A 24,677-nucleotide genomic window follows, 5' to 3' on the forward strand; every position below is an offset into this window, starting at 1 on the left:
GAGTCTGTTGGGCCCGGCACCGTACCTGAAAGCTGTGGGTTCACATTTAACGAAAGCAGGGCCGATGCTGGATTCCTTTAGAAGCTTGTTGAGCTGCAAAGAGGAAGCGATGCCCAGTTGAGCCATTGCCCTGTGGCCACAGGCCAGAAATCGCACGAGGACCACAGGACTCATGGCCGTGACTGACAGAGAGGTGGGCTGCTTACCAGGGTGCTCATGACTCGCTGCGTTGTGTTGAGCTTGGCCGAGTGAGGAACGGCCAGGTTGGAGTCGTAGGGGAGATTGGTGATGGTGAAGTTGACGGTGAGACGGTCGAGGGTGGGAGGTGGTGTCTGTGTTGGCATGGCAGCTGCAAGGAGCACAGATGGGGAATGAAATGGCACAAGAGCCAGCGTGTCAAGGCTTTGGGAGGAGACAGGCAAAGCTCTCCAAACTGCCATGCCCCCTTCATGGAGCAGGTCTTGAGGTGGCGGTTCAGCAGGCTGCGCATTTCCCAACAGGCATCAGCAGCCTTGGCCCACACGTGCCTCAACCAGGCAGTGAAGACCTGTGAGAAATGCACCCCTGTTTGATGCCCGACCTCCCTTGAACGCTACTCACATGGGCGGACTGGCTGCTCGTTGTAACCTGCAAAGAGAGAGACAGTCATGAGCTGGAGCTGGCAACAGGCAGCGGGGAAGGCTGCTGAGAAAGAAGGTCTGCTGCAGGAGAGCAGAAGAGCGGGGCAGGCCTTGGTGCTTACCATTGACGTAGAGGCTGTCCTTGTCCAGGCTGTAGGGCCCCAGCTGCGTGATGCCTTGGGTCTTGTTGCTCACTTCGTGGTAAAGAGCCACCCTGTCCAAGGGCGGGCCGGAGGAGTCGTTGCGGTACGTGCAGACAGCGTCCACCTGTGTGTTGTCCCCTTGCCTCGCAGGCCTGGAAAATGCAAGGCGACGCCTCAGCTCCTCTTGCGCATACTCTCTCAGCTCTTTCTCCTCAGAAGCTAGAGTCCGTTAGAGCCCGGCTTCCGCCCTCCAGAGCCCAGAGGCCGAACAGAGGAGGAGCAATCAGAGACATGACAGGACAAGAGGGACAAGGTCCTCTCCGCAGAGCAAACGCCGTCGAGAAAGACACAGCATGGCACGTCCTGGGACCCATCAAGGGAGTCTGTTGGGCCCGGCACCGTACCTGAAAGCTGTGGGTTCACATTTAACGAAAGCAGGGCCGATGCTGGATTCCTTTAGAAGCTTGTTGAGCTGCAAAGAGGAAGCGATGCCCAGTTGAGCCATTGCCCTGTGGCCACAGGCCAGAAATCGCACGAGGACCACAGGACTCATGGCCGTGACTGACAGAGAGGTGGGCTGCTTACCAGGGTGCTCATGACTCGCTGCGTTGTGTTGAGCTTGGCCGAGTGAGGAACGGCCAGGTTGGAGTCGTAGGGGAGATTGGTGATGGTGAAGTTGACGGTGAGACGGTCGAGGGTGGGAGGTGGTGTCTGTGTTGGCATGGCAGCTGCAAGGAGCACAGATGGGGAATGAAATGGCACAAGAGCCAGCGTGTCAAGGCTTTGGGAGGAGACAGGCAAAGCTCTCCAAACTGCCATGCCCCCTTCATGGAGCAGGTCTTGAGGTGGCGGTTCAGCAGGCTGCGCATTTCCCAACAGGCATCAGCAGCCTTGGCCCACACGTGCCTCAACCAGGCAGTGAAGACCTGTGAGAAATGCACCCCTGTTTGATGCCCGACCTCCCTTGAACGCTACTCACATGGGTGGACTGGCTGCTCGTTGTAACCTGCAAAGAGAAAGACAGTCATGAGCTGGAGCTGGCAACAGGCAGCGGGGAAGGCTGCTGAGAAAGAAGGTCTGCTGCAGGAGAGCAGAAGAGCGGGGCAGGCCTTGGTGCTTACCATTGACGTAGAGGCTGTCCTTGTCCAGGCTGTAGGGCCCCAGCTGCGTGATGCCTTGGGTCTTGTTGCTCACTTCGTGGTAAAGAGCCACCCTGTCCAAGGGCGGGCCGGAGGAGTCGTTGCGGTACGTGCAGACAGCGTCCACCTGTGTGTTGTCCCCTTGCCTCGCAGGCCTGGAAAATGCAAGGCGACGCCTCAGCTCCTCTTGCGCATACTCTCTCAGCTCTTTCTCGTCAGAAGCTAGAGTCCGTTAGACCCCCGGCTTCCACCCTCCAGAGCCCAGAGGCTGAACAGAGGAGGAGCAATCAGAGACATGACAGGACAAGAGGGACAAGGTCCTCTCCGCAGAGCAAACGCCGTCGAGAAAGACACAGCATGGCACGTCCTGGGACCCATCAAGGGAGTCTGTTGGGCCCGGCACCGTACCTGAAAGCTGTGGGTTCACATTTAACGAAAGCAGGGCCGATGCTGGATTCCTTTAGAAGCTTGTTGAGCTGCAAAGAGGAAGCGATGCCCAGTTGAGCCATTGCCCTGTGGCCACAGGCCAGAAATCGCACGAGGACCACAGGACTCATGGCCGTGACTGACAGAGAGGTGGGCTGCTTACCAGGGTGCTCATGACTCGCTGCGTTGTGTTGAGCTTGGCCGAGTGAGGAACGGCCAGGTTGGAGTCGTAGGGGAGATTGGTGATGGTGAAGTTGACGGTGAGACGGTCGAGGGTGGGAGGTGGTGTCTGTGTTGGCATGGCAGCTGCAAGGAGCACAGATGGGGAATGAAATGGCACAAGAGCCAGCGTGTCAAGGCTTTGGGAGGAGACAGGCAAAGCTCTCCAAACTGCCATGCCCCCTTCATGGAGCAGGTCTTGAGGTGGCGGTTCAGCAGGCTGCGCATTTCCCAACAGGCATCAGCAGCCTTGGCCCACACGTGCCGCAACCAGGCAGTGAAGACCTGTGAGAAATGCACCCCTGTTTGATGCCCGACCTCCCTTGAACGCTACTCACATGGGCGGACTGGCTGCTCGTTGTAACCTGCAAAGAGAGAGACAGTCATGAGCTGGAGCTGGCAACAGGCAGCGGGGAAGGCTGCTGAGAAAGAAGGTCTGCTGCAGGAGAGCAGAAGAGCGGGGCAGGCCTTGGTGCTTACCATTGACGTAGAGGCTGTCCTTGTCCAGGCTGTAGGGCCCCAGCTGCGTGATGCCTTGGGTCTTGTTGCTCACTTCGTGGTAAAGAGCCACCCTGTCCAAGGGCGGGCCAGAGGAGTCGTTGCGGTACGTGCAGACAGCGTCCACCTGTGTGTTGTCCCCTTGCCTCGCAGGCCTGGAAAATGCAAGGCGACGCCTCAGCTCCTCTTGCGCATACTCTCTCAGCTCTTTCTCCTCAGAAGCTAGAGTCCGTTAGAGCCCGGCTTCCGCCCTCCAGAGCCCAGAGGCCGAACAGAGGAGGAGCAATCAGAGACATGACAGGACAAGAGGGACAAGGTCCTCTCCGCAGAGCAAACGCCGTCGAGAAAGACACAGCATGGCACGTCCTGGGACCCATCAAGGGAGTCTGTTGGGCCCGGCACCGTACCTGAAAGCTGTGGGTTCACATTTAACGAAAGCAGGGCCGATGCTGGATTCCTTTAGAAGCTTGTTGAGCTGCAAAGAGGAAGCGATGCCCAGTTGAGCCATTGCCCTGTGGCCACAGGCCAGAAATCGCACGAGGACCACAGGACTCATGGCCGTGACTGACAGAGAGGTGGGCTGCTTACCAGGGTGCTCATGACTCGCTGCGTTGTGTTGAGCTTGGCCGAGTGAGGAACGGCCAGGTTGGAGTCGTAGGGGAGATTGGTGATGGTGAAGTTGACGGTGAGACGGTCGAGGGTGGGAGGTGGTGTCTGTGTTGGCATGGCAGCTGCAAGGAGCACAGATGGGGAATGAAATGGCACAAGAGCCAGCGTGTCAAGGCTTTGGGAGGAGACAGGCAAAGCTCTCCAAACTGCCATGCCCCCTTCATGGAGCAGGTCTTGAGGTGGCGGTTCAGCAGGCTGCGCATTTCCCAACAGGCATCAGCAGCCTTGGCCCACACGTGCCTCAACCAGGCAGTGAAGACCTGTGAGAAATGCACCCCTGTTTGATGCCCGACCTCCCTTGAACGCTACTCACATGGGCGGACTGGCTGCTCGTTGTAACCTGCAAAGAGAGAGACAGTCATGAGCTGGAGCTGGCAACAGGCAGCGGGGAAGGCTGCTGAGAAAGAAGGTCTGCTGCAGGAGAGCAGAAGAGCGGGGCAGGCCTTGGTGCTTACCATTGACGTAGAGGCTGTCCTTGTCCAGGCTGTAGGGCCCCAGCTGCGTGATGCCTTGGGTCTTGTTGCTCACTTCGTGGTAAAGAGCCACCCTGTCCAAGGGCGGGCCGGAGGAGTCGTTGCGGTACGTGCAGACAGCGTCCACCTGTGTGTTGTCCCCTTGCCTCGCAGGCCTGGAAAATGCAAGGCGACGCCTCAGCTCCTCTTGCGCATACTCTCTCAGCTCTTTCTCGTCAGAAGCTAGAGTCCGTTAGACCCCCGGCTTCCACCCTCCAGAGCCCAGAGGCCGAACAGAGGAGGAGCAATCAGAGACATGACAGGACAAGAGGGACAAGGTCCTCTCCGCAGAGCAAACGCCGTCGAGAAAGACACAGCATGGCACGTCCTGGGACCCATCAAGGGAGTCTGTTGGGCCCGGCACCGTACCTGAAAGCTGTGGGTTCACATTTAACGAAAGCAGGGCCGATGCTGGATTCCTTTAGAAGCTTGTTGAGCTGCAAAGAGGAAGCGATGCCCAGTTGAGCCATTGCCCTGTGGCCACAGGCCAGAAATCGCACGAGGACCACAGGACTTATGGCCGTGACAGAGAGGTGGGCTGCTTACCAGGGTGCTCATGACTCGCTGCGTTGTGTTGAGCTTGGCCGAGTGAGGAACGGCCAGGTTGGAGTCGTAGGGGAGATTGGTGATGGTGAAGTTGACGGTGAGACGGTCGAGGGTGGGAGGTGGTGTCTGTGTTGGCATGGCAGCTGCAAGGAGCACAGATGGGGAATGAAATGGCACAAGAGCCAGCGTGTCAAGGCTTTGGGAGGAGACAGGCAAAGCTCTCCAAACTGCCATGCCCCCTTCATGGAGCAGGTCTTGAGGTGGCGGTTCAGCAGGCTGCGCATTTCCCAACAGGCATCAGCAGCCTTGGCCCACACGTGCCTCAACCAGGCAGTGAAGACCTGTGAGAAATGCACCCCTGTTTGATGCCCGACCTCCCTTGAACGCTACTCACATGGGCGGACTGGCTGCTCGTTGTAACCTGCAAAGAGAGAGACAGTCATGAGCTGGAGCTGGCAACAGGCAGCGGGGAAGGCTGCTGAGAAAGAAGATCTGCTGCAGGAGAGCAGAAGAGCGGGGCAGGCCTTGGTGCTTACCATTGACGTAGAGGCTGTCCTTGTCCAGGCTGTAGGGCCCCAGCTGCGTGATGCCTTGGGTCTTGTTGCTCACTTCGTGGTAAAGAGCCACCCTGTCCAAGGGCGGGCCGGAGGAGTCGTTGCGGTACGTGCAGACAGCGTCCACCTGTGTGTTGTCCCCTTGCCTCGCAGGCCTGGAAAATGCAAGGCGACGCCTCAGCTCCTCTTGCGCATGCTCTCTCAGCTCTTTCTCGTCAGAAGCTAGAGTCCGTTAGACCCCCGGCTTCCACCCTCCAGAGCCCAGAGGCCGAACAGAGGAGGAGCAATCAGAGACATGACAGGACAAGAGGGACAAGGTCCTCTCCGCAGAGCAAACGCCGTCGAGAAAGACACAGCATGGCACGTCCTGGGACCCATCAAGGGAGTCTGTTGGGCCCGGCACCGTACCTGAAAGCTGTGGGTTCACATTTAACGAAAGCAGGGCCGATGCTGGATTCCTTTAGAAGCTTGTTGAGCTGCAAAGAGGAAGCGATGCCCAGTTGAGCCATTGCCCTGTGGCCACAGGCCAGAAATCGCACGAGGACCACAGGACTCATGGCCGTGACTGACAGAGAGGTGGGCTGCTTACCAGGGTGCTCATGACTCGCTGCGTTGTGTTGAGCTTGGCCGAGTGAGGAACGGCCAGGTTGGAGTCGTAGGGGAGATTGGTGATGGTGAAGTTGACGGTGAGACGGTCGAGGGTGGGAGGTGGTGTCTGTGTTGGCATGGCAGCTGCAAGGAGCACAGATGGGGAATGAAATGGCACAAGAGCCAGCGTGTCAAGGCTTTGGGAGGACACAGGCAAAGCTCTCCAAACTGCCATGCCCCCTTCATGAAGCAGGTCTTGAGGTGGCGGTTCAGCAGGCTGCGCATTTCCCAACAGGCATCAGCAGCCTTGGCCCACACGTGCCTCAACCAGGCAGTGAAGACCTGTGAGAAATGCACCCCTGTTTGATGCCCGACCTCCCTTGAACGCTACTCACATGGGCGGACTGGCTGCTCGTTGTAACCTGCAAAGAGAGAGACAGTCATGAGCTGGAGCTGGCAACAGGCAGCGGGGAAGGCTGCTGAGAAAGAAGGTCTGCTGCAGGAGAGCAGAAGAGCGGGGCAGGCCTTGGTGCTTACCATTGACGTAGAGGCTGTCCTTGTCCAGGCTGTAGGGCCCCAGCTGCGTGATGCCTTGGGTCTTGTTGCTCACTTCGTGGTAAAGAGCCACCCTGTCCAAGGGCGGGCCGGAGGAGTCGTTGCAGTACGTGCAGACAGCGTCCACCTGTGTGTTGTCCCCTTGCCTCGCAGGCCTGGAAAATGCAAGGCGACGCCTCAGCTCCTCTTGCGCATACTCTCTCAGCTCTTTCTCGTCAGAAGCTAGAGTCCGTTAGACCCCCGGCTTCCACCCTCCAGAGCCCAGAGGCCGAACAGAGGAGGAGCAATCAGAGACATGACAGGACAAGAGGGACAAGGTCCTCTCCGCAGAGCAAACGCCGTCGAGAAAGACACAGCATGGCACGTCCTGGGACCCATCAAGGGAGTCTGTTGGGCCCGGCACCGTACCTGAAAGCTGTGGGTTCACATTTAACGAAAGCAGGGCCGATGCTGGATTCCTTTAGAAGCTTGTTGAGCTGCAAAGAGGAAGCGATGCCCAGTTGAGCCATTGCCCTGTGGCCACAGGCCAGAAATCGCACGAGGACCACAGGACTCATGGCCGTGACTGACAGAGAGGTGGGCTGCTTACCAGGGTGCTCATGACTCGCTGCGTTGTGTTGAGCTTGGCCGAGTGAGGAACGGCCAGGTTGGAGTCGTAGGGGAGATTGGTGATGGTGAAGTTGACGGTGAGACGGTCGAGGGTGGGAGGTGGTGTCTGTGTTGGCATGGCAGCTGCAAGGAGCACAGATGGGGAATGAAATGGCACAAGAGCCAGCGTGTCAAGGCTTTGGGAGGAGACAGGCAAAGCTCTCCAAACTGCCATGCCCCCTTCATGGAGCAGGTCTTGAGGTGGCGGTTCAGCAGGCTGCGCATTTCCCAACAGGCATCAGCAGCCTTGGCCCACACGTGCCTCAACCAGGCAGTGAAGACCTGTGAGAAATGCACCCCTGTTTGATGCCCGACCTCCCTTGAACGCTACTCACATGGGCGGACTGGCTGCTCGTTGTAACCTGCAAAGAGAGAGACAGTCATGAGCTGGAGCTGGCAACAGGCAGCGGGGAAGGCTGCTGAGAAAGAAGGTCTGCTGCAGGAGAGCAGAAGAGCGGGGCAGGCCTTGGTGCTTACCATTGACGTAGAGGCTGTCCTTGTCCAGGCTGTAGGGCCCCAGCTGCGTGATGCCTTGGGTCTTGTTGCTCACTTCGTGGTAAAGAGCCACCCTGTCCAAGGGCGGGCCGGAGGAGTCGTTGCGGTACGTGCAGACAGCGTCCACCTGTGTGTTGTCCCCTTGCCTCGCAGGCCTGGAAAATGCAAGGCGACGCCTCAGCTCCTCTTGCGCATACTCTCTCAGCTCTTTCTCGTCAGAAGCTAGAGTCCGTTAGACCCCCGGCTTCCACCCTCCAGAGCCCAGAGGCCGAACAGAGGAGGAGCAATCAGAGACATGACAGGACAAGAGGGACAAGGTCCTCTCCGCAGAGCAAACGCCGTCGAGAAAGACACAGCATGGCACGTCCTGGGACCCATCAAGGGAGTCTGTTGGGCCCGGCACCGTACCTGAAAGCTGTGGGTTCACATTTAACGAAAGCAGGGCCGATGCTGGATTCCTTTAGAAGCTTGTTGAGCTGCAAAGAGGAAGCGATGCCCAGTTGAGCCATTGCCCTGTGGCCACAGGCCAGAAATCGCACGAGGACCACAGGACTCATGGCCGTGACTGACAGAGAGGTGGGCTGCTTACCAGGGTGCTCATGACTCGCTGCGTTGTGTTGAGCTTGGCCGAGTGAGGAACGGCCAGGTTGGAGTCGTAGGGGAGATTGGTGATGGTGAAGTTGACGGTGAGACGGTCGAGGGTGGGAGGTGGTGTCTGTGTTGGCATGGCAGCTGCAAGGAGCACAGATGGGGAATGAAATGGCACAAGAGCCAGCGTGTCAAGGCTTTGGGAGGAGACAGGCAAAGCTCTCCAAACTGCCATGCCCCCTTCATGGAGCAGGTCTTGAGGTGGCGGTTCAGCAGGCTGCGCATTTCCCAACAGGCATCAGCAGCCTTGGCCCACACGTGCCTCAACCAGGCAGTGAAGACCTGTGAGAAATGCACCCCTGTTTGATGCCCGACCTCCCTTGAACGCTACTCACATGGGCGGACTGGCTGCTCGTTGTAACCTGCAAAGAGAGAGACAGTCATGAGCTGGAGCTGGCAACAGGCAGCGGGGAAGGCTGCTGAGAAAGAAGGTCTGCTGCAGGAGAGCAGAAGAGCGGGGCAGGCCTTGGTGCTTACCATTGACGTAGAGGCTGTCCTTGTCCAGGCTGTAGGGCCCCAGCTGCGTGATGCCTTGGGTCTTGTTGCTCACTTCGTGGTAAAGAGCCACCCTGTCCAAGGGCGGGCCGGAGGAGTCGTTGCGGTACGTGCAGACAGCGTCCACCTGTGTGTTGTCCCCTTGCCTCGCAGGCCTGGAAAATGCAAGGCGACGCCTCAGCTCCTCTTGCGCATACTCTCTCAGCTCTTTCTCGTCAGAAGCTAGAGTCCGTTAGACCCCCGGCTTCCACCCTCCAGAGCCCAGAGGCCGAACAGAGGAGGAGCAATCAGAGACATGACAGGACAAGAGGGACAAGGTCCTCTCCGCAGAGCAAACGCCGTCGAGAAAGACACAGCATGGCACGTCCTGGGACCCATCAAGGGAGTCTGTTGGGCCCGGCACCGTACCTGAAAGCTGTGGGTTCACATTTAACGAAAGCAGGGCCGATGCTGGATTCCTTTAGAAGCTTGTTGAGCTGCAAAGAGGAAGCGATGCCCAGTTGAGCCATTGCCCTGTGGCCACAGGCCAGAAATCGCACGAGGACCACAGGACTCATGGCCGTGACAGAGAGGTGGGCTGCTTACCAGGGTGCTCATGACTCGCTGCGTTGTGTTGAGCTTGGCCGAGTGAGGAACGGCCAGGTTGGAGTCGTAGGGGAGATTGGTGATGGTGAAGTTGACGGTGAGACGGTCGAGGGTGGGAGGTGGTGTCTGTGTTGGCATGGCAGCTGCAAGGAGCACAGATGGGGAATGAAATGGCACAAGAGCCAGCGTGTCAAGGCTTTGGGAGGAGACAGGCAAAGCTCTCCAAACTGCCATGCCCCCTTCATGGAGCAGGTCTTGAGGTGGCGGTTCAGCAGGCTGCGCATTTCCCAACAGGCATCAGCAGCCTTGGCCCACACGTGCCTCAACCAGGCAGTGAAGACCTGTGAGAAATGCACCCCTGTTTGATGCCCGACCTCCCTTGAACGCTACTCACATGGGCGGACTGGCTGCTCGTTGTAACCTGCAAAGAGAGAGACAGTCATGAGCTGGAGCTGGCAACAGGCAGCGGGGAAGGCTGCTGAGAAAGAAGGTCTGCTGCAGGAGAGCAGAAGAGCGGGGCAGGCCTTGGTGCTTACCATTGACGTAGAGGCTGTCCTTGTCCAGGCTGTAGGGCCCCAGCTGCGTGATGCCTTGGGTCTTGTTGCTCACTTCGTGGTAAAGAGCCACCCTGTCCAAGGGCGGGCCGGAGGAGTCGTTGCGGTACGTGCAGACAGCGTCCACCTGTGTGTTGTCCCCTTGCCTCGCAGGCCTGGAAAATGCAAGGCGACGCCTCAGCTCCTCTTGCGCATACTCTCTCAGCTCTTTCTCCTCAGAAGCTAGAGTCCGTTAGACCCCCGGCTTCCACCCTCCAGAGCCCAGAGGCCGAACAGAGGAGGAGCAATCAGAGACATGACAGGACAAGAGGGACAAGGTCCTCTCCGCAGAGCAAACGCCGTCGAGAAAGACACAGCATGGCACGTCCTGGGACCCATCAAGGGAGTCTGTTGGGCCCGGCACCGTACCTGAAAGCTGTGGGTTCACATTTAACGAAAGCAGGGCCGATGCTGGATTCCTTTAGAAGCTTGTTGAGCTGCAAAGAGGAAGCGATGCCCAGTTGAGCCATTGCCCTGTGGCCACAGGCCAGAAATCGCACGAGGACCACAGGACTCATGGCCGTGACAGAGAGGTGGGCTGCTTACCAGGGTGCTCATGACTCGCTGCGTTGTGTTGAGCTTGGCCGAGTGAGGAACGGCCAGGTTGGAGTCGTAGGGGAGATTGGTGATGGTGAAGTTGACGGTGAGACGGTCGAGGGTGGGAGGTGGTGTCTGTGTTGGCATGGCAGCTGCAAGGAGCACAGATGGGGAATGAAATGGCACAAGAGCCAGCGTGTCAAGGCTTTGGGAGGAGACAGGCAAAGCTCTCCAAACTGCCATGCCCCCTTCATGGAGCAGGTCTTGAGGTGGCAGTTCAGCAGGCTGCGCATTTCCCAACAGGCATCAGCAGCCTTGGCCCACACGTGCCTCAACCAGGCAGTGAAGACCTGTGAGAAATGCACCCCTGTTTGATGCCCGACCTCCCTTGAACGCTACTCACATGGGCGGACTGGCTGCTCGTTGTAACCTGCAAAGAGAGAGACAGTCATGAGCTGGAGCTGGCAACAGGCAGCGGGGAAGGCTGCTGAGAAAGAAGGTCTGCTGCAGGAGAGCAGAAGAGCGGGGCAAACCTTGGTGCTTACCATTGACGTAGAGGCTGTCCTTGTCCAGGCTGTAGGGCCCCAGCTGCGTGATGCCTTGGGTCTTGTTGCTCACTTCGTGGTAAAGAGCCACCCTGTCCAAGGGCGGGCCGGAGGAGTCGTTGCGGTACGTGCAGACAGCGTCCACCTGTGTGTTGTCCCCTTGCCTCGCAGGCCTGGAAAATGCAAGGCGACGCCTCAGCTCCTCTTGCGCATACTCTCTCAGCTCTTTCTCCTCAGAAGCTAGAGTCCGTTAGACCCCCGGCTTCCACCCTCCAGAGCCCAGAGGCCGAACAGAGGAGGAGCAATCAGAGACATGACAGGACAAGAGGGACAAGGTCCTCTCCGCAGAGCAAACGCCGTCGAGAAAGACACAGCATGGCACGTCCTGGGGTCCATCAAGGGAGTCTGTTGGGCCCGGCACCGTACCTGAAAGCTGTGGGTTCACATTTAACGAAAGCAGGGCCGATGCTGGATTCCTTTAGAAGCTTGTTGAGCTGCAAAGAGGAAGCGATGCCCAGTTGAGCCATTGCCCTGTGGCCACAGGCCAGAAATCGCACGAGGACCACAGGACTTATGGCCGTGACAGAGAGGTGGGCTGCTTACCAGGGTGCTCATGACTCGCTGCGTTGTGTTGAGCTTGGCCGAGTGAGGAACGGCCAGGTTGGAGTCGTAGGGGAGATTGGTGATGGTGAAGTTGACGGTGAGACGGTCAAGGGTGGGAGGTGGTGTCTGTGTTGGCATGGCAGCTGCAAGGAGCACAGATGGGGAATGAAATGGCACAAGAGCCAGCGTGTCAAGGCTTTGGGAGGAGACAGGCAAAGCTCTCCAAACTGCCATGCCCTCTTCATGGAGCAGGTCTTGAGGTGGCGGTTCAGCAGGCTGCGCATTTCCCAACAGGCATCAGCAGCCTTGGCCCACACATGCCTCAACCAGGCAGTGAAGACCTGTGAGAAATGCACCCTTGTTTGATGCCCGACCTCCCTTGAACGCTACTCACATGGGCGGACTGGCTGCTCGTTGTAACCTGCAAAGAGAGAGACAGTCATGAGCTGGAGCTGGCAACAGGCAGCGGAGAAGGCTGCTGAGAAAGAAGGTCTGCTGCAGGAGAGCAGAAGAGCGGGGCAGGCCTTGGTGCTTACCATTGACGTAGAGGCTGTCCTTGTCCAGGCTGTAGGGCCCCAGCTGCGTGATGCCTTGGGTCTTGTTGCTCACTTCGTGGTAAAGAGCCACCCTGTCCAAGGGCGGGCCGGAGGAGTCGTTGCGGTACGTGCAGACAGCGTCCACCTGTGTGTTGTCCCCTTGCCTCGCAGGCCTGGAAAATGCAAGGCGACACCTCAGCTCCTCTTGCGCATACTCTCTCAGCTCTTTCTCCTCAGAAGCTAGAGTCCGTTAGACCCCCGGCTTCCGCCCTCCAGAGCCCAGAGGCTGAACAGAGGAGGAGCAATCAGAGACATGACAGGACAAGAGGGACAAGGTCCTCTCCGCAGAGCAAACGCCGTCGAGAAAGACACAGCATGGCACGTCCTGGGACCCATCAAGGGAGTCTGTTGGGCCCGGCACCGTACCTGAAAGCTGTGGGTTCACATTTAAGGAAAGCAGGGCCGATGCTGGATTCCTTTAGAAGCTTGTTGAGCTGCAAAGAGGAAGCGATGCCCAGTTGAGCCATTGCCCTGTGGCCACAGGCCAGAAATCGCACAAGGACCACAGGACTCATGGCCGTGACAGAGAGGTGGGCTGCTTACCAGGGTGCTCATGACTTGCTGCGTTGTGTTGAGCTTGGCCGAGTGAGGAACGGCCAGGTTGGAGTCGTAGGGGAGATTGGTGATGGTGAAGTTGACGGTGAGACGGTCGAGGGTGGGAGGTGGTGTCTGTGTTGGCATGGCAGCTGCAAGGAGCACAGATGGGGAATGAAATGGCACAAGAGCCAGCGTGTCAAGGCTTTGGGAGGAGACAGGCAAAGCTCTCCAAACTGCCATGCCCCCTTCATGGAGCAGGTCTTGAGGTGGCGGTTCAGCAGGCTGCGCATTTCCCAACAGGCATCAGCAGCCTTGGCCCACACGTGCCTCAACCAGGCAGTGAAGACCTGTGAGAAATGCACCCCTGTTTGATGCCCGACCTCCCTTGAACGCTACTCACATGGGCGGACTGGCTGCTCGTTGTAACCTGCAAAGAGAGAGACAGTCATGAGCTGGAGCTGGCAACAGGCAGCGGGGAAGGCTGCTGAGAAAGAAGGTCTGCTGCAGGAGAGCAGAAGAGCGGGGCAGGCCTTGGTGCTTACCATTGACGTAGAGGCTGTCCTTGTCCAGGCTGTAGGGCCCCAGCTGCGTGATGCCTTGGGTCTTGTTGCTCACTTCGTGGTAAAGAGCCACCCTGTCCAAGGGCGGGCCGGAGGAGTCGTTGCGGTACGTGCAGACAGCGTCCACCTGTGTGTTGTCCCCTTGCCTCGCAGGCCTGGAAAATGCAAGGCGACGCCTCAGCTCCTCTTGCGCATACTCTCTCAGCTCTTTCTCGTCAGAAGCTAGAGTCCGTTAGACCCCCGGCTTCCACCCTCCAGAGCCCAGAGGCCGAACAGAGGAGGAGCAATCAGAGACATGACAGGACAAGAGGGACAAAGTCCTCTCCACAGAGCAAACGCCGTCGAGAAAGACACAGCATGGCACGTCCTGGGGCCCATCAAGGGAGTCTGTTGGGCCCGGCACCGTACCTGAAAGCTGTGGGTTCACATTTAATGAAAGCAGGGCCGATGCTGGATTCATTTAGAAGCTTGTTGAGCTGCAAAGAGGAAGTGATGCCCAGTTGAGCCATTGTCCTGTGGCCACAGGCCAGAAATCGCACGAGGACCACAGGACTCATGGCCGTGACTGACAGAGAGGTGGGCTGCTTACCAGGGTGCTCATGACTCGCTGCGTTGTGTTGAGCTTGGCCGAGTGAGGAACGGCCAGGTTGGAGTCGTAGGGGAGATTGGTGATGGTGAAGTTGACGGTGAGACGGTCGAGGGTGGGAGGTGGTGTCTGTGTTGGCATGGCAGCTGCAAGGAGCACAGATGGGGAATGAAATGGCACAAGAGCCAGCGTGTCAAGGCTTTGGGAGGAGACAGGCAAAGCTCTCCAAACTGCCATGCCCCCTTCATGGAGCAGGTCTTGAGGTGGCGGTTCAGCAGGCTGCGCATTTCCCAACAGGCATCAGCAGCCTTGGCCCACACGTGCCTCAACCAGGCAGTGAAGACCTGTGAGAAATGCACCCCTGTTTGATGCCCGACCTCCCTTGAACGCTACTCACATGGGCGGACTGGCTGCTCGTTGTAACCTGCAAAGAGAGAGACAGTCATGAGCTGGAGCTGGCAACAGGCAGCGGGGAAGGCTGCTGAGAAAGAAGGTCTGCTGCAGGAGAGCAGAAGAGCGGGGCAGGCCTTGGTGCTTACCATTGACGTAGAGGCTGTCCTTGTCCAGGCTGTAGGGCCCCAGCTGCGTGATGCCTTGGGTCTTGTTGCTCACTTCGTGGTAAAGAGCCACCCTGTCCAAGGGCGGGCCGGAGGAGTCGTTGCGGTACGTGCAGACAGCGTCCACCTGTGTGTTGTCCCCTTGCCTCGCAGGCCTGGAAAATGCAAGGCGACGCCTCAGCTCCTCTTGCGCATACTCTCTCAGCTCTTTCTCCTCAGAAGCTAGAGTCCGTTAGACCCCCGGCTTCCACCCTCCAGAGCCCAGAGGCCGAACAGAGGAGGAGCAATCAGAGACATGACAGGACAAGAGGGACAAGGTCCTCTCCGCAGAGCAAACGCCGTCGAGAAAGACACAGCATGGCACGTCCTGGGACCCATCAAGGGAGTCTGTTGGGCCCGGCACCGTACCTGAAAGCTGTGGGTTCACATTTAACGAAAGCAGGGCCGATGCTGGATTCCTTTAGAAGCTTGTTGAGCTGCAAAGAGGAAGCGATGCCCAGTTGAGCCATTGCCCTGTGGCCACAGGCCAGAAATCGCACAAGGACCACAGGACTCATGGCCGTGACAGAGAGGTGGGCTGCTTACCAGGGTGCTCATGACTTGCTGCGTTGTGTTGAGCTTGGCCGAGTGAGGAACGGCCAGGTTGGAGTCGTAGGGGAGATTGGTGATGGTGAAGTTGACGGTGAGACGGTCGAGGGTGGGAGGTGGTGTCTGTGTTGGCATGGCAGCTGCAAGGAGCACAGATGGGGAATGAAATGGCACAAGAGCCAGCGTGTCAAGGCTTTGGGAGGAGACAGGCAAAGCTCTCCAAACTGCCATGCCCCCTTCATGGAGCAGGTCTTGAGGTGGCGGTTCAGCAGGCTGCGCATTTCCCAACAGGCATCAGCAGCCTTGGCCCACACGTGCCTCAACCAGGCAGTGAAGACCTGTGAGAAATGCACCCCTGTTTGATGCCCGACCTCCCTTGAACGCTACTCACATGGGCGGACTGGCTGCTCGTTGTAACCTGCAAAGAGAGAGACAGTCATGAGCTGGAGCTGGCAACAGGCAGCGGGGAAGGCTGCTGAGAAAGAAGGTCTGCTGCAGGAGAGCAGAAGAGCGGGGCAGGCCTTGGTGCTTACCATTGACGTAGAGGCTGTCCTTGTCCAGGCTGTAGGGCCCCAGCTGCGTGATGCCTTGGGTCTTGTTGCTCACTTCGTGGTAAAGAGCCACCCTGTCCAAGGGCGGGCCGGAGGAGTCGTTGCGGTACGTGCAGACAGCGTCCACCTGTGTGTTGTCCCCTTGCCTCGCAGGCCTGGAAAATGCAAGGCGACGCCTCAGCTCCTCTTGCGCATACTCTCTCAGCTCTTTCTCGTCAGAAGCTAGAGTCCGTTAGACCCCCGGCTTCCACCCTCCAGAGCCCAGAGGCCGAACAGAGGAGGAGCAATCAGAGACATGACAGGACAAGAGGGACAAGGTCCTCTCCACAGAGCAAACGCCGTCGAGAAAGACACAGCATGGCACGTCCTGGGGCCCATCAAGGGAGTCTGTTGGGCCCGGCACCGTACCTGAAAGCTGTGGGTTCACATTTAACGAAAGCAGGGCCGATGCTGGATTCCTTTAGAAGCTTGTTGAGCTGCAAAGAGGAAGTGATGCCCAGTTGAGCCATTGTCCTGTGGCCACAGGCCAGAAATCGCACGAGGACCACAGGACTCATGGCCGTGACTGACAGAGAGGTGGGCTGCTTACCAGGGTGCTCATGACTCGCTGCGTTGTGTTGAGCTTGGCCGAGTGAGGAACGGCCAGGTTGGAGTCGTAGGGGAGATTGGTGATGGTGAAGTTGACGGTGAGACGGTCGAGGGTGGGAGGTGGTGTCTGTGTTGGCATGGCAGCTATATTGAGCATAGGTGGAGAAGGAATGGATTAACATTTAGAAATGATATATTTCTACTGACTGCCATTCCAACCCTCTCTCTTCTTCTCTCGCTGGTTTCAACTATTCTGGATTCTCCTGTTAATTATATGTTTATTATTTCAAATAGCCTTTTTTTTTTTTGGAAATCTGTTTATCGCTGCATATAATAATTCCTTGTTCTTATTGGAGTGGTATTTAGGAAAGTTTTCTTCTGTAGGCTCTATTTAATCTTAGCGAATGAATTAGAATACACATTTCGTGTAATATTGTGCTGGAGGTATTTTCGTAATGCTTAAATTTTTATTAATCAATTATTTATTTTTGTCTTTGGAAAACTTTAACATCTGAGAAACTGCAGTGTCTCAGTTTAGTCTCTTGCTTGATTTAATTTGTATGGTTGCACATATAACATACACTTCAGGAAAAACAAAGAAAAATATTTGAATATTTTATTTTTAGAAAGGGAACATTTCTTAATACTGTTCCTGATTCTTATTTCAGTCTATAACCTACTCCTTTGCTTTAAAGAAACATTTCTGATCTATTCTTTTGTTTTTTCACAATTTAGAAGATACTCTTATGATTTTTTTTTCTTGTGGCTTTTTAAGAAGTATATGTTATTATGAGTTTTGTGTTTTTGAGTTATAACAATATTAATATATACTGCTATTGTTAGTGCAGTTCTGCACTGAAATTAAGATTAATAAAGACCTTCCCTAAGTATAATGTGATTTCTTTTTCCCAGGAACATAGTTTCAGAATCATATAAACATAATCTAATCACACAAAAATAAGGCCATATTAATGTTCTTATAAAGCCTACTTTTTTGTATATATTTTATTATATTCTCCTCGCAAAATCACAAAAAAAAAAGAAAATAGGAAACTTACATGTTTTTGGAGTGTCATTAAGTACTGAAGTTTTGGTGGCATAGGCAGCACTTCCAACACTGTACTGAGGAATGACTGTTGTTTGGGTCATGTCCTTAGAAGTGGTAAAAAATGTAGATGTGCTTTGAATAGTAGCAAGCGAAGCAGATATATCTGAATCAGTAGATGTATCTAATGCAGTTACCTCAGGAGGAACAGTTGTGAAAAGAGGAGAGGATGTGTCAGCTATGGCAGAAGTGGCTGCAGTGGTCAATGCAGAGGTTGGACTATACATTTCTGTAAGAGTAGAGAGGATTGCAGCACCTGCCTCAGTAGCAGAAGTTTGGACCTGTGAAGAAGTGGATGACGCTGTGGTCCCATGAGGAGAAGTGGACTGCAGAGCAGTGGTGGCTTTCCCCACGGCTGAAGACATCATGATGGTAGTGGTTTCAAGGGAAGAAGTGCCTGTTGTGGTGTTAAAGGATGTGATTAAGAGACTAGAAATGGGCGTAACTGTTACCTTGGATGAGGAGATAGTAGTAAGAGCTGTTGTGGACATAGTGGCGAAGGTGCTTGCAGAATATGTTTTTGTCTCTTGCTTGGAAGAGACTGCTAATGTTGTCCTATCTGCTTCACTGGTCTTAATGGTTGTGGAGTCCATGAAGGGTGTTGATGTCCCAGCACTTGGACTTGTTGAGCTTAGTGTGCTTTTGCTGGTCGGTAGGGCTGTTGTAGCTGAGGATCCTATGCTGACCTCCTCAGTAGGGGTCAGGGGCTTAGAGGAGGAAGCGGGAGCCAGAGAGGCAGCGGTCGTGGCTGGGGAAGTGTTGGAAATAGGCGTGGAGCTTGTTGTTGCTGTCGTTGTCCCAACAGCTGTGCTTGTGGTCCCCTCAGTGGCCCTGGAAGTTGACTCTGACCTTGTGGATGTTGGTGATGTCTCTGCTTGGGTGGAGGTCATGGGAGCGCTGGTAGGTGGGAGTGAAGTCGTAGTTGGGGAATCAGTGCTTGTCCCTTGACGAGCTGTAGGAGACGATGAGATGGGAGCTGTGGAAGCAGTAGCAGTGCTTTGGGAGGGAGTGCTAATTGTTGTGGACTGCTCTGATGTCCGAGGACTTGGGCTCGTTGACCTCACAATAGCATTACTGGTGGCTGCCGATGTCACAGCCGATGATCCTGTGCTCATCTTCTCAGGAGCTGTTGTGGGCATAGAGGAAGAACTGGGAGGCAGGGAGGCAGTGCTTGTGGCTGGGGAAGTATCGGTAAGAGGTGTGGACCTTGTTGGTGTGGTTGTTCCTTCGGGGAAAATGGAGGAGGGCTCTGTCATTGTGAGTTTTGGTGATGTCTCTGCTTGAGTGGGGATCACTGAAGAAGTGCTTGGTGGGAGCGAAGTCGTTGTTGGGGAATCGGTATCTGTCCCTTGAGGAGCGGTAATTGTAGGAGAGGTCGAGGTGGGAGATGTGAAAACTCCAGTTGTGCTTTGGGAAGCACTCTTAATGGTTGTGGAGTCCATGGAGGGTGTTGATGTCCCAGCACTTGGACTTGTTGAGCTTAGTGTGCTTTTGCTGGTCGGTAGGGCTGTTGTAGCTGAGGATCCTATGCTGACCTCCTCAGTAGGGGTCAGGGGCTTAGAGGAGGAAGCAGGAGCCAGAGAGGCAGCGGTCGTGGCCGGGGAAGTGTTGGAAATAGGCGTGGAGCTTGTTGTTGCTGTCGTTGTCCCAACAGCTGTGCTTGTGGTCCCCTCAGTGGCCCTGGAAGTTGACTCTGACCTTGTGGATGTTGGTGATGTCTCTGCTTGGGTGGAGGTCATGGGAGCGCTGGTAGGTGGGAGTGAAGTCGTAGTTGGGGAATCAGTGCTTGTCCCTTGACGAGCTGTAGTTGTAGGAGATGATGAGATGGGAGCTGTGGAAGCAGTAGCAGTGCTTTGGGAGGGAGTGCTAATTGTTGTGGCCTGCTCTGATATCTGAGGACTTGGGCTCGTTGAGCTCCCAATAGGATTACTGGTGGCTACCGATGTCACAGCCGACGATCCTGTGCTCATCTTCTCAGGAGCTGTTGTGGGCATAGAGGACGAACTGGGAGGCAGGGAGGCAGTGCTTGTGGCTGGGGAAGTACTGGTAAGAGCTGTGGACCTTGTTGGTGTGGTTGTCCCAACAGCTGCAGTTGTGGTTCCTTCAGGGGAAATGGAGGAGGGCTCTGTCATTGTGAGTTTTGGTGATGTCTCTGCTTGAGTGGGGATCACTGAAGAAGTGCCTGGTGGGAGCCAAGTTGTTGTTGGGGAATTGGTGTTTGTCCCTTGAGGAGCGGTAGTTGTAGGAGAGGTCGAGGTGGGAGATGTGAAAACTCCAGTTGTGCTTTGGGAAGCACTCTTAATGGTTGTGGAGTCCATGAAGGGTGTTGATGTCCCAGCACTTGGACTTGTTGAGCTTAGTGTGCTTTTGCTGGTCAGTAGGGCTGTTGTAGCTGAGGATCCTATGCTGACCTTCTCAGTAGGTGTTAGGGGCTTAGAGGAGGAAGCAGGAGCCAGAGAGGCAGCGGTCGTGGCCGGGGAAGTGTTTGAAATAGGCGTGGAGCTTGTTGTTGCTGTCGTTTTCCCAACAGCTGTGCTTGTGGTCCCCTCAGTGGCCCTGGAAGTTGACTCTGACCTTGTGGATGTTGGTGATGTGTCTGCTTGGGTGGAGGTCATGGGAGCGCTGGTAGGTGGGAGTGAAGTCGTAGTTGGGGAATCAGTGCTTGTCCCTTGACGAGCTGTAGGAGACGATGAGATGGGAGCTGTGGAAGCAGTAGCAGTGCTTTGGGAGGGAGTGCTATTTGTTGTGGACTGCTCTGATGTCCGAGGACTTGGGCTCGTTGACCTCACAATAGCATTACTGGTGGCTGCCGATGTCACAGCCGACGATCCTGTGCTCATCTTCTCAGGAGCTGTTGTGGGCATAGAGGAAGAACTGGGAGGCAGGGAGGCAGTGCTTGTGGCTGGGGAAGTACCGCTAAGAGCTGTGGACCTTGTTGGTGTGGTTGTCCCAACAGCTGCAGTTGTGGTTCCTTCAGGGGAAATGGAGGAGGGCTCTGTCATTGTGAGTTTTGGTGATGTCTCTGCTTGAGTGGGGATCACTGAAGAAGTGCTTGGTGGGAGCGAAGTTGTTGGGGAATCGGTGTCTGTCCCTTGAGGAGCGGTAGTTGTAGGAGAGGTCGAGGTGGGAGATGTGAAAACTCCAGTTGTGCTTTGGGAAGCAGTCTTAATGGTTGTGGAGTCCATGGAGGGTGTTGATGTCCCAGCACTTGGACTTGTTGAGCTTAGTGTGCTTTTGCTGGTCGGTAGGGCTGTTGTAGCTGAGGATCCTATGCTCACCTCCTCAGTAGGTGTCAGGGGCTTAGAGGAGGAAGCAGGAGCCAGAGAGGCAGCGGTCGTGGCCGGGGAAGTGTTGGAAATAGGTGTGGAGCTTGTTGTTGCTGTCGTTGTCCCAACAGCTGTGCTTGTGGTCCCCTCAGTGGCCCTGGAAGTTGACTCTGACCTTGTGGATGTTGTTGATGTCTCTGCTTGGGTGGAGGTCATGGGAGCGCTGGTAGGTGGGAGTGAAGTCGTAGTTGGGGAATCAGTGCTCGTCCCTTGACGAGCTGTAGTTGTAGGAGATGATGAGATGGGAGCTGTGGAAGCAGTAGCAGTGCTTTGGGAGGGAGTGCTAATTGTTGTGGACTGCTCTGATGTCTGAGGACTTGGGCTCGTTGAGCTCCCAATAGGATTACTGGTGGCTACCGATGTCACAGCCGACGATCCTGTGCTCATCTTCTCAGGAGCTGTTGTGGGCATAGAGGAAGAACTGGGAGGCAGGGAGGCAGTGCTTGTGGCTGGGGAAGTAGCGCTAAGAGCTGTGGACCTTGTTGGTGTGGTTGTCCCAACAGCTGCAGTTGTGGTTCCTTCAGGGGAAATGGAGGAGGGCTCTGTCATTGTGAGTTTTGGTGATGTCTCTGCTTCAGTGGGGATCACTGAAGAAGTGCTTGGTGCGAGCGAAGTCGTTGTTGGGGAATCGGTGTCTGTCCCTTGAGGAGCGGTAGTTGTAGGAGAGGTCGAGGTGGGAGATGTGAAAACTCCAGTTGTGCTTCGGGAAGCACTCTTCATGGTTGTGGAGTCCATGGAGGGTGTTGATGTCCCAGCACTTGGACTTGTTGAGCTTCGTGTGCTTTTGCTGGTCGGTAGGGCTGTTGTAGCTGAGGATCCTATGCTCACCTCCTCAGTAGGGGTCAGGGGCTTAGAGGAGGAAGCAGGAGCCAGAGAGGCAGCGGTCGTGGCCGGGGAAGTGTTGGAAATAGGCGTGGAGCTTGTTGTTGCTGTCGTTGTCCCAACAGCTGTGCTTGTGGTCCCCTCAGTGGCCCTGGAAGTTGACTCTGACCTTGTGGATGTTGGTGATGTCTCTGCTTGGGTGGAGGTCAAGGGAGCGCTGGTAGGTGGGAGTGAAGTCGTAGTTGGGGAATCAGTGCTTGTCCCTTGACGAGCTGTAGTTGTAGGAGATGATGAGATGGGAGCTGTGGAAGCAGTAGCAGTGCTTTGGGAGGGAGTGCTAATTGTTGTGGACTGCTCTGATGTCTGAGGACTTGGGCTCGTTGAGCTCCCAATAGCATTACTGGTGGCTACCGATGTCACAGCCGACGATCCTGTGCTCATCTTCTCAGGAGCTGTTGTGGGCATAGAGGAAGAACTGGGAGGCAGGGAGGCAGTGCTTGTGGCTGGGGAAGTACCGGTAAGAGCTGTGGACCTTGTTGGTGTGGTTGTCCCAACAGCTGCAGTTGTGGTTCCTTCAGGGGAAATGGAGGAGGGCTCTGTCATTGTGAGTTTTGGTGATGTCTCTGCTTGAGTGGGGATCACTGAAGAAGTGCTTGGTGGGAGCGAAGTTGTTGGGGAATCGGTGTCTGTCCCTTGAGGAGCGGTAGTTGTAGGAGAGGTCGAGGTGGGAGATGTGAAAACTCCAGTTGTGCTTTGGGAAGCACTCTTAATGGTTGTGGAGTCCATGGAGGGTGTTGATGTCCCAGCACTTGGACTTGTTGAGCTTAGTGTGCTTTTGCTGGTCGGTAGGGCTGTTGTAGCTGAGGATCCTATGCTGACCTCCTCAGTAGGTGTCAGGGGCTTAGAGGAGGAAGCAGGAGCCAGAGAGGCAGCGGTCGTGGCCGGGGAAGTGTTTGAAACAGGTGTGGAGCTTGTTGTTGCTGTCGTTGTCCCAACAGCTGTGCTTGTGGTCCCCTCAGTGGCCCTGGAAGTTGACTCTGACCTTGTGGATGTTGTTGATGTCTCTGCTTGGGTGGTGGTCATGGGAGCGCTGGTAGGTGGGAGTGAAGTCGTAGTTGGGGAATCAGTGCTTGTCCCTTGACGAGCTGTAGTTGTAGGAGATGATGAGATGGGAACTGTGGAAGCAGTAGCAGTGCTTTGGGAGGGAGTGCTAATTGTTGTGGACTGCTCTGATGTCCGAGGACTTGGGCTCGTTGAGCTCCCAATAGCATTACTGGTGGCTACCGATGTCACAGCCGACGATCCTGTGCTCATCTTCTCAGGAGTTGTTGTGGGCATAGAGGAAGAACTGGGAGGCAGGGAGGCAGTGCTTGTGGCTGGGGAAGTACCGGTAAGAGCTGTGGACCTTGTTGGTGTGGTTGTCCCAACAGCTGCAGTTGTGGTTCCTTCAGGGGAAATGGAGGAGGGCTCTGTCATTGTGAGTTTTGGTGATGTCTCTGCTTGAGTGGGGATCACTGAAGAAGTGCTTGGTGGGAGCAAAGTTGTTGTTGGGGAATTGGTGTCTGTCCCTTGAGGAGCGGTAGTTGTAGGAGAGGTCGAGGTGGGAGATGTGAAAACTCCAGTTGTGCTTTGGGAAGCACTCTTAATGGTTGTGGAGTCCATGGAGGGTGTTGATGTCCCAGCACTTGGACTTGTTGAGCTTAGTGTGCTTTTGCTGGTCGGTAGGGCTGTTGTAGCTGAGGATCCTATGCTGACCTCCTCAGTAGGGGTCAGGGGCTTAGAGGAGGAAGCAGGAGCCAGAGAGGCAGCGGTCGTGGCCGGGGAAGTGTTGGAAATAGGCGTGGAGCTTGTTGTTGCTGTCGTTGTCCCAACAGCTGTGCTTGTGGTCCCCTCAGTGGCCCTGGAAGTTGACTCTGACCTTGTGGATGTTGGTGATGTCTCTGCTTGGGTGGAGGTCATGGGAGCGCTGGTAGGTGGGAGTGAAGTCGTAGTTGGGGAATCAGTGCTTGTCCCTTGACGAGCTGTAGTTGTAGGAGATGATGAGATGGGAGCTGTGGAAGCAGTAGCAGTGCTTTGGGAGGGAGTGCTAATTGTTGTGGACTGCTCTGATGTCCGAGGACTTGGGCTCGTTGAGCTCCCAATAGCATTACTGGTGGCTACCGATGTCACAGCCGACGATCCTGTGCTCATCTTCTCAGGAGCTGTTGTGGGCATAGAGGAAGAACTGGGAGGCAGGGAGGCAGTGCTTGTGGCTGGGGAAGTACCGCTAAGAGCTGTGGACCTTGTTGGTGTGGTTGTCCCAACAGCTGCAGTTGTGGTTCCTTCAGGGGAAATGGAGGAGGGCTCTGTCATTGTGAGTTTTGGTGATGTCTCTGCTTGAGTGGGGATCACTGAAGAAGTGCTTGGTGGGAGCGAAGTTGTTGGGGAATTGGTGTCTGTCCCTTGAGGAGCGGTAGTTGTAGGAGAGGTCGAGGTGGAAGATGTGAAAACTCCAGTTGTGCTTTGGGAAGCACTCTTAATATTTGTGGAGTCCATGGAGGGTGCTGATGTCCCAGCACTTGGACTTGTTGAGCTTAGTGTGCTTTTGCTGGTCGGTAGGGCTGTTGTAGCTGAGGATCCTATGCTGACCTCCTCAGTAGGGGTCAGGGGCTTAGAGGAGGAAGCAGGAGCCAGAGAGGCAGCGGTCGTGGCCGGGGAAGTGTTGGAAATAGGCGTGGAGCTTGTTGTTGCTGTCGTTGTCCCAACAGCTGTGCTTGTGGTCCCCTCAGTGGCCCTGGAAGTTGACTCTGACCTTGTGGATGTTGGTGATGTCTCTGCTTGGGTGGAGGTCATGGGAGCGCTGGTAGGTGGGAGTGAAGTCGTAGTTGGGGAATCAGTGCTCGTCCCTTGACGAGCTGTAGTTGTAGGAGATGATGAGATGGGAGCTGTGGAAGCAGTAGCAGTGCTTTGGGAGGGAGTGCTAATTGTTGTGGATTGCTCTGATGTCTGAGGACTTGGGCTCGTTGAGCTCCCAATAGCATTACTGGTGGCTACCGATGTCACAGCCGACGATCCTGTGCTCATCTTCTCAGGAGCTGTTGTGGGCATAGAGGAAGAACTGGGAGGCAGGGAGGCAGTGCTTGTGGCTGGGGAAGTACTGGTAAGAGCTGTGGACCTTGTTGGTGTGGTTGTCCCAACAGCTGCAGTTGTGGTTCCTTCAGGGGAAATGGAGGAGGGCTCTGCCATTGTGAGTTTTGGTGATGT

At 55.7% G+C, this 24,677-nt stretch overlaps 1 protein-coding gene across 1 annotated transcript in view; it reads right to left on the reverse strand.

Moving 5' to 3' along the window:
• MUC16 (mucin 16, cell surface associated) overlaps nucleotides 1-24,677 on the reverse strand; it is a 65,870-nt gene that overhangs the window by 14,961 nt on the left and 26,232 nt on the right. The window contains exons 7-68 of the mRNA XM_088526823.1: nucleotides 21,441-21,541; nucleotides 21,201-21,399; nucleotides 20,728-21,130; nucleotides 19,227-19,290; nucleotides 16,183-16,308; nucleotides 16,002-16,069; nucleotides 15,576-15,748; nucleotides 15,434-15,460; nucleotides 15,040-15,182; nucleotides 14,863-14,930; nucleotides 14,437-14,609; nucleotides 14,295-14,321; nucleotides 13,901-14,043; nucleotides 13,720-13,787; nucleotides 13,294-13,466; nucleotides 13,152-13,178; nucleotides 12,758-12,900; nucleotides 12,581-12,648; nucleotides 12,155-12,327; nucleotides 11,946-11,975; nucleotides 11,619-11,761; nucleotides 11,442-11,509; nucleotides 11,016-11,188; nucleotides 10,874-10,900; nucleotides 10,480-10,622; nucleotides 10,303-10,370; nucleotides 9,877-10,049; nucleotides 9,735-9,761; nucleotides 9,341-9,483; nucleotides 9,164-9,231; nucleotides 8,738-8,910; nucleotides 8,596-8,622; nucleotides 8,202-8,344; nucleotides 8,021-8,088; nucleotides 7,595-7,767; nucleotides 7,453-7,479; nucleotides 7,059-7,201; nucleotides 6,878-6,945; nucleotides 6,452-6,624; nucleotides 6,310-6,336; nucleotides 5,916-6,058; nucleotides 5,735-5,802; nucleotides 5,309-5,481; nucleotides 5,167-5,193; nucleotides 4,773-4,915; nucleotides 4,596-4,663; nucleotides 4,170-4,342; nucleotides 4,028-4,054; nucleotides 3,634-3,776; nucleotides 3,453-3,520; nucleotides 3,028-3,200; nucleotides 2,886-2,912; nucleotides 2,492-2,634; nucleotides 2,311-2,378; nucleotides 1,885-2,057; nucleotides 1,743-1,769; nucleotides 1,349-1,491; nucleotides 1,168-1,235; nucleotides 743-915; nucleotides 601-627; nucleotides 207-349; nucleotides 26-93 (exon numbers count right to left, since the gene is read on the reverse strand). Coding sequence (XP_088382949.1) covers nucleotides 26-93; nucleotides 207-349; nucleotides 601-627; nucleotides 743-915; nucleotides 1,168-1,235; nucleotides 1,349-1,491; nucleotides 1,743-1,769; nucleotides 1,885-2,057; nucleotides 2,311-2,378; nucleotides 2,492-2,634; nucleotides 2,886-2,912; nucleotides 3,028-3,200; nucleotides 3,453-3,520; nucleotides 3,634-3,776; nucleotides 4,028-4,054; nucleotides 4,170-4,342; nucleotides 4,596-4,663; nucleotides 4,773-4,915; nucleotides 5,167-5,193; nucleotides 5,309-5,481; nucleotides 5,735-5,802; nucleotides 5,916-6,058; nucleotides 6,310-6,336; nucleotides 6,452-6,624; nucleotides 6,878-6,945; nucleotides 7,059-7,201; nucleotides 7,453-7,479; nucleotides 7,595-7,767; nucleotides 8,021-8,088; nucleotides 8,202-8,344; nucleotides 8,596-8,622; nucleotides 8,738-8,910; nucleotides 9,164-9,231; nucleotides 9,341-9,483; nucleotides 9,735-9,761; nucleotides 9,877-10,049; nucleotides 10,303-10,370; nucleotides 10,480-10,622; nucleotides 10,874-10,900; nucleotides 11,016-11,188; nucleotides 11,442-11,509; nucleotides 11,619-11,761; nucleotides 11,946-11,975; nucleotides 12,155-12,327; nucleotides 12,581-12,648; nucleotides 12,758-12,900; nucleotides 13,152-13,178; nucleotides 13,294-13,466; nucleotides 13,720-13,787; nucleotides 13,901-14,043; nucleotides 14,295-14,321; nucleotides 14,437-14,609; nucleotides 14,863-14,930; nucleotides 15,040-15,182; nucleotides 15,434-15,460; nucleotides 15,576-15,748; nucleotides 16,002-16,069; nucleotides 16,183-16,308; nucleotides 19,227-19,290; nucleotides 20,728-21,130; nucleotides 21,201-21,399; nucleotides 21,441-21,541 — 6,718 coding nt within the window. The remainder of the gene's footprint in view (nucleotides 1-25; nucleotides 94-206; nucleotides 350-600; nucleotides 628-742; nucleotides 916-1,167; nucleotides 1,236-1,348; nucleotides 1,492-1,742; nucleotides 1,770-1,884; nucleotides 2,058-2,310; nucleotides 2,379-2,491; nucleotides 2,635-2,885; nucleotides 2,913-3,027; nucleotides 3,201-3,452; nucleotides 3,521-3,633; nucleotides 3,777-4,027; nucleotides 4,055-4,169; nucleotides 4,343-4,595; nucleotides 4,664-4,772; nucleotides 4,916-5,166; nucleotides 5,194-5,308; nucleotides 5,482-5,734; nucleotides 5,803-5,915; nucleotides 6,059-6,309; nucleotides 6,337-6,451; nucleotides 6,625-6,877; nucleotides 6,946-7,058; nucleotides 7,202-7,452; nucleotides 7,480-7,594; nucleotides 7,768-8,020; nucleotides 8,089-8,201; nucleotides 8,345-8,595; nucleotides 8,623-8,737; nucleotides 8,911-9,163; nucleotides 9,232-9,340; nucleotides 9,484-9,734; nucleotides 9,762-9,876; nucleotides 10,050-10,302; nucleotides 10,371-10,479; nucleotides 10,623-10,873; nucleotides 10,901-11,015; nucleotides 11,189-11,441; nucleotides 11,510-11,618; nucleotides 11,762-11,945; nucleotides 11,976-12,154; nucleotides 12,328-12,580; nucleotides 12,649-12,757; nucleotides 12,901-13,151; nucleotides 13,179-13,293; nucleotides 13,467-13,719; nucleotides 13,788-13,900; nucleotides 14,044-14,294; nucleotides 14,322-14,436; nucleotides 14,610-14,862; nucleotides 14,931-15,039; nucleotides 15,183-15,433; nucleotides 15,461-15,575; nucleotides 15,749-16,001; nucleotides 16,070-16,182; nucleotides 16,309-19,226; nucleotides 19,291-20,727; nucleotides 21,131-21,200; nucleotides 21,400-21,440; nucleotides 21,542-24,677) is intronic.

Source organism: Tinamus guttatus, unplaced genomic scaffold (genome assembly GCF_059628265.1).
Source record: "Tinamus guttatus ecotype Peru unplaced genomic scaffold, ASM5962826v1 Tinamus_guttatus_pri_ptg000254l, whole genome shotgun sequence".
Classification (NCBI taxonomy): Eukaryota; Metazoa; Chordata; class Aves; order Tinamiformes; family Tinamidae; genus Tinamus; species Tinamus guttatus.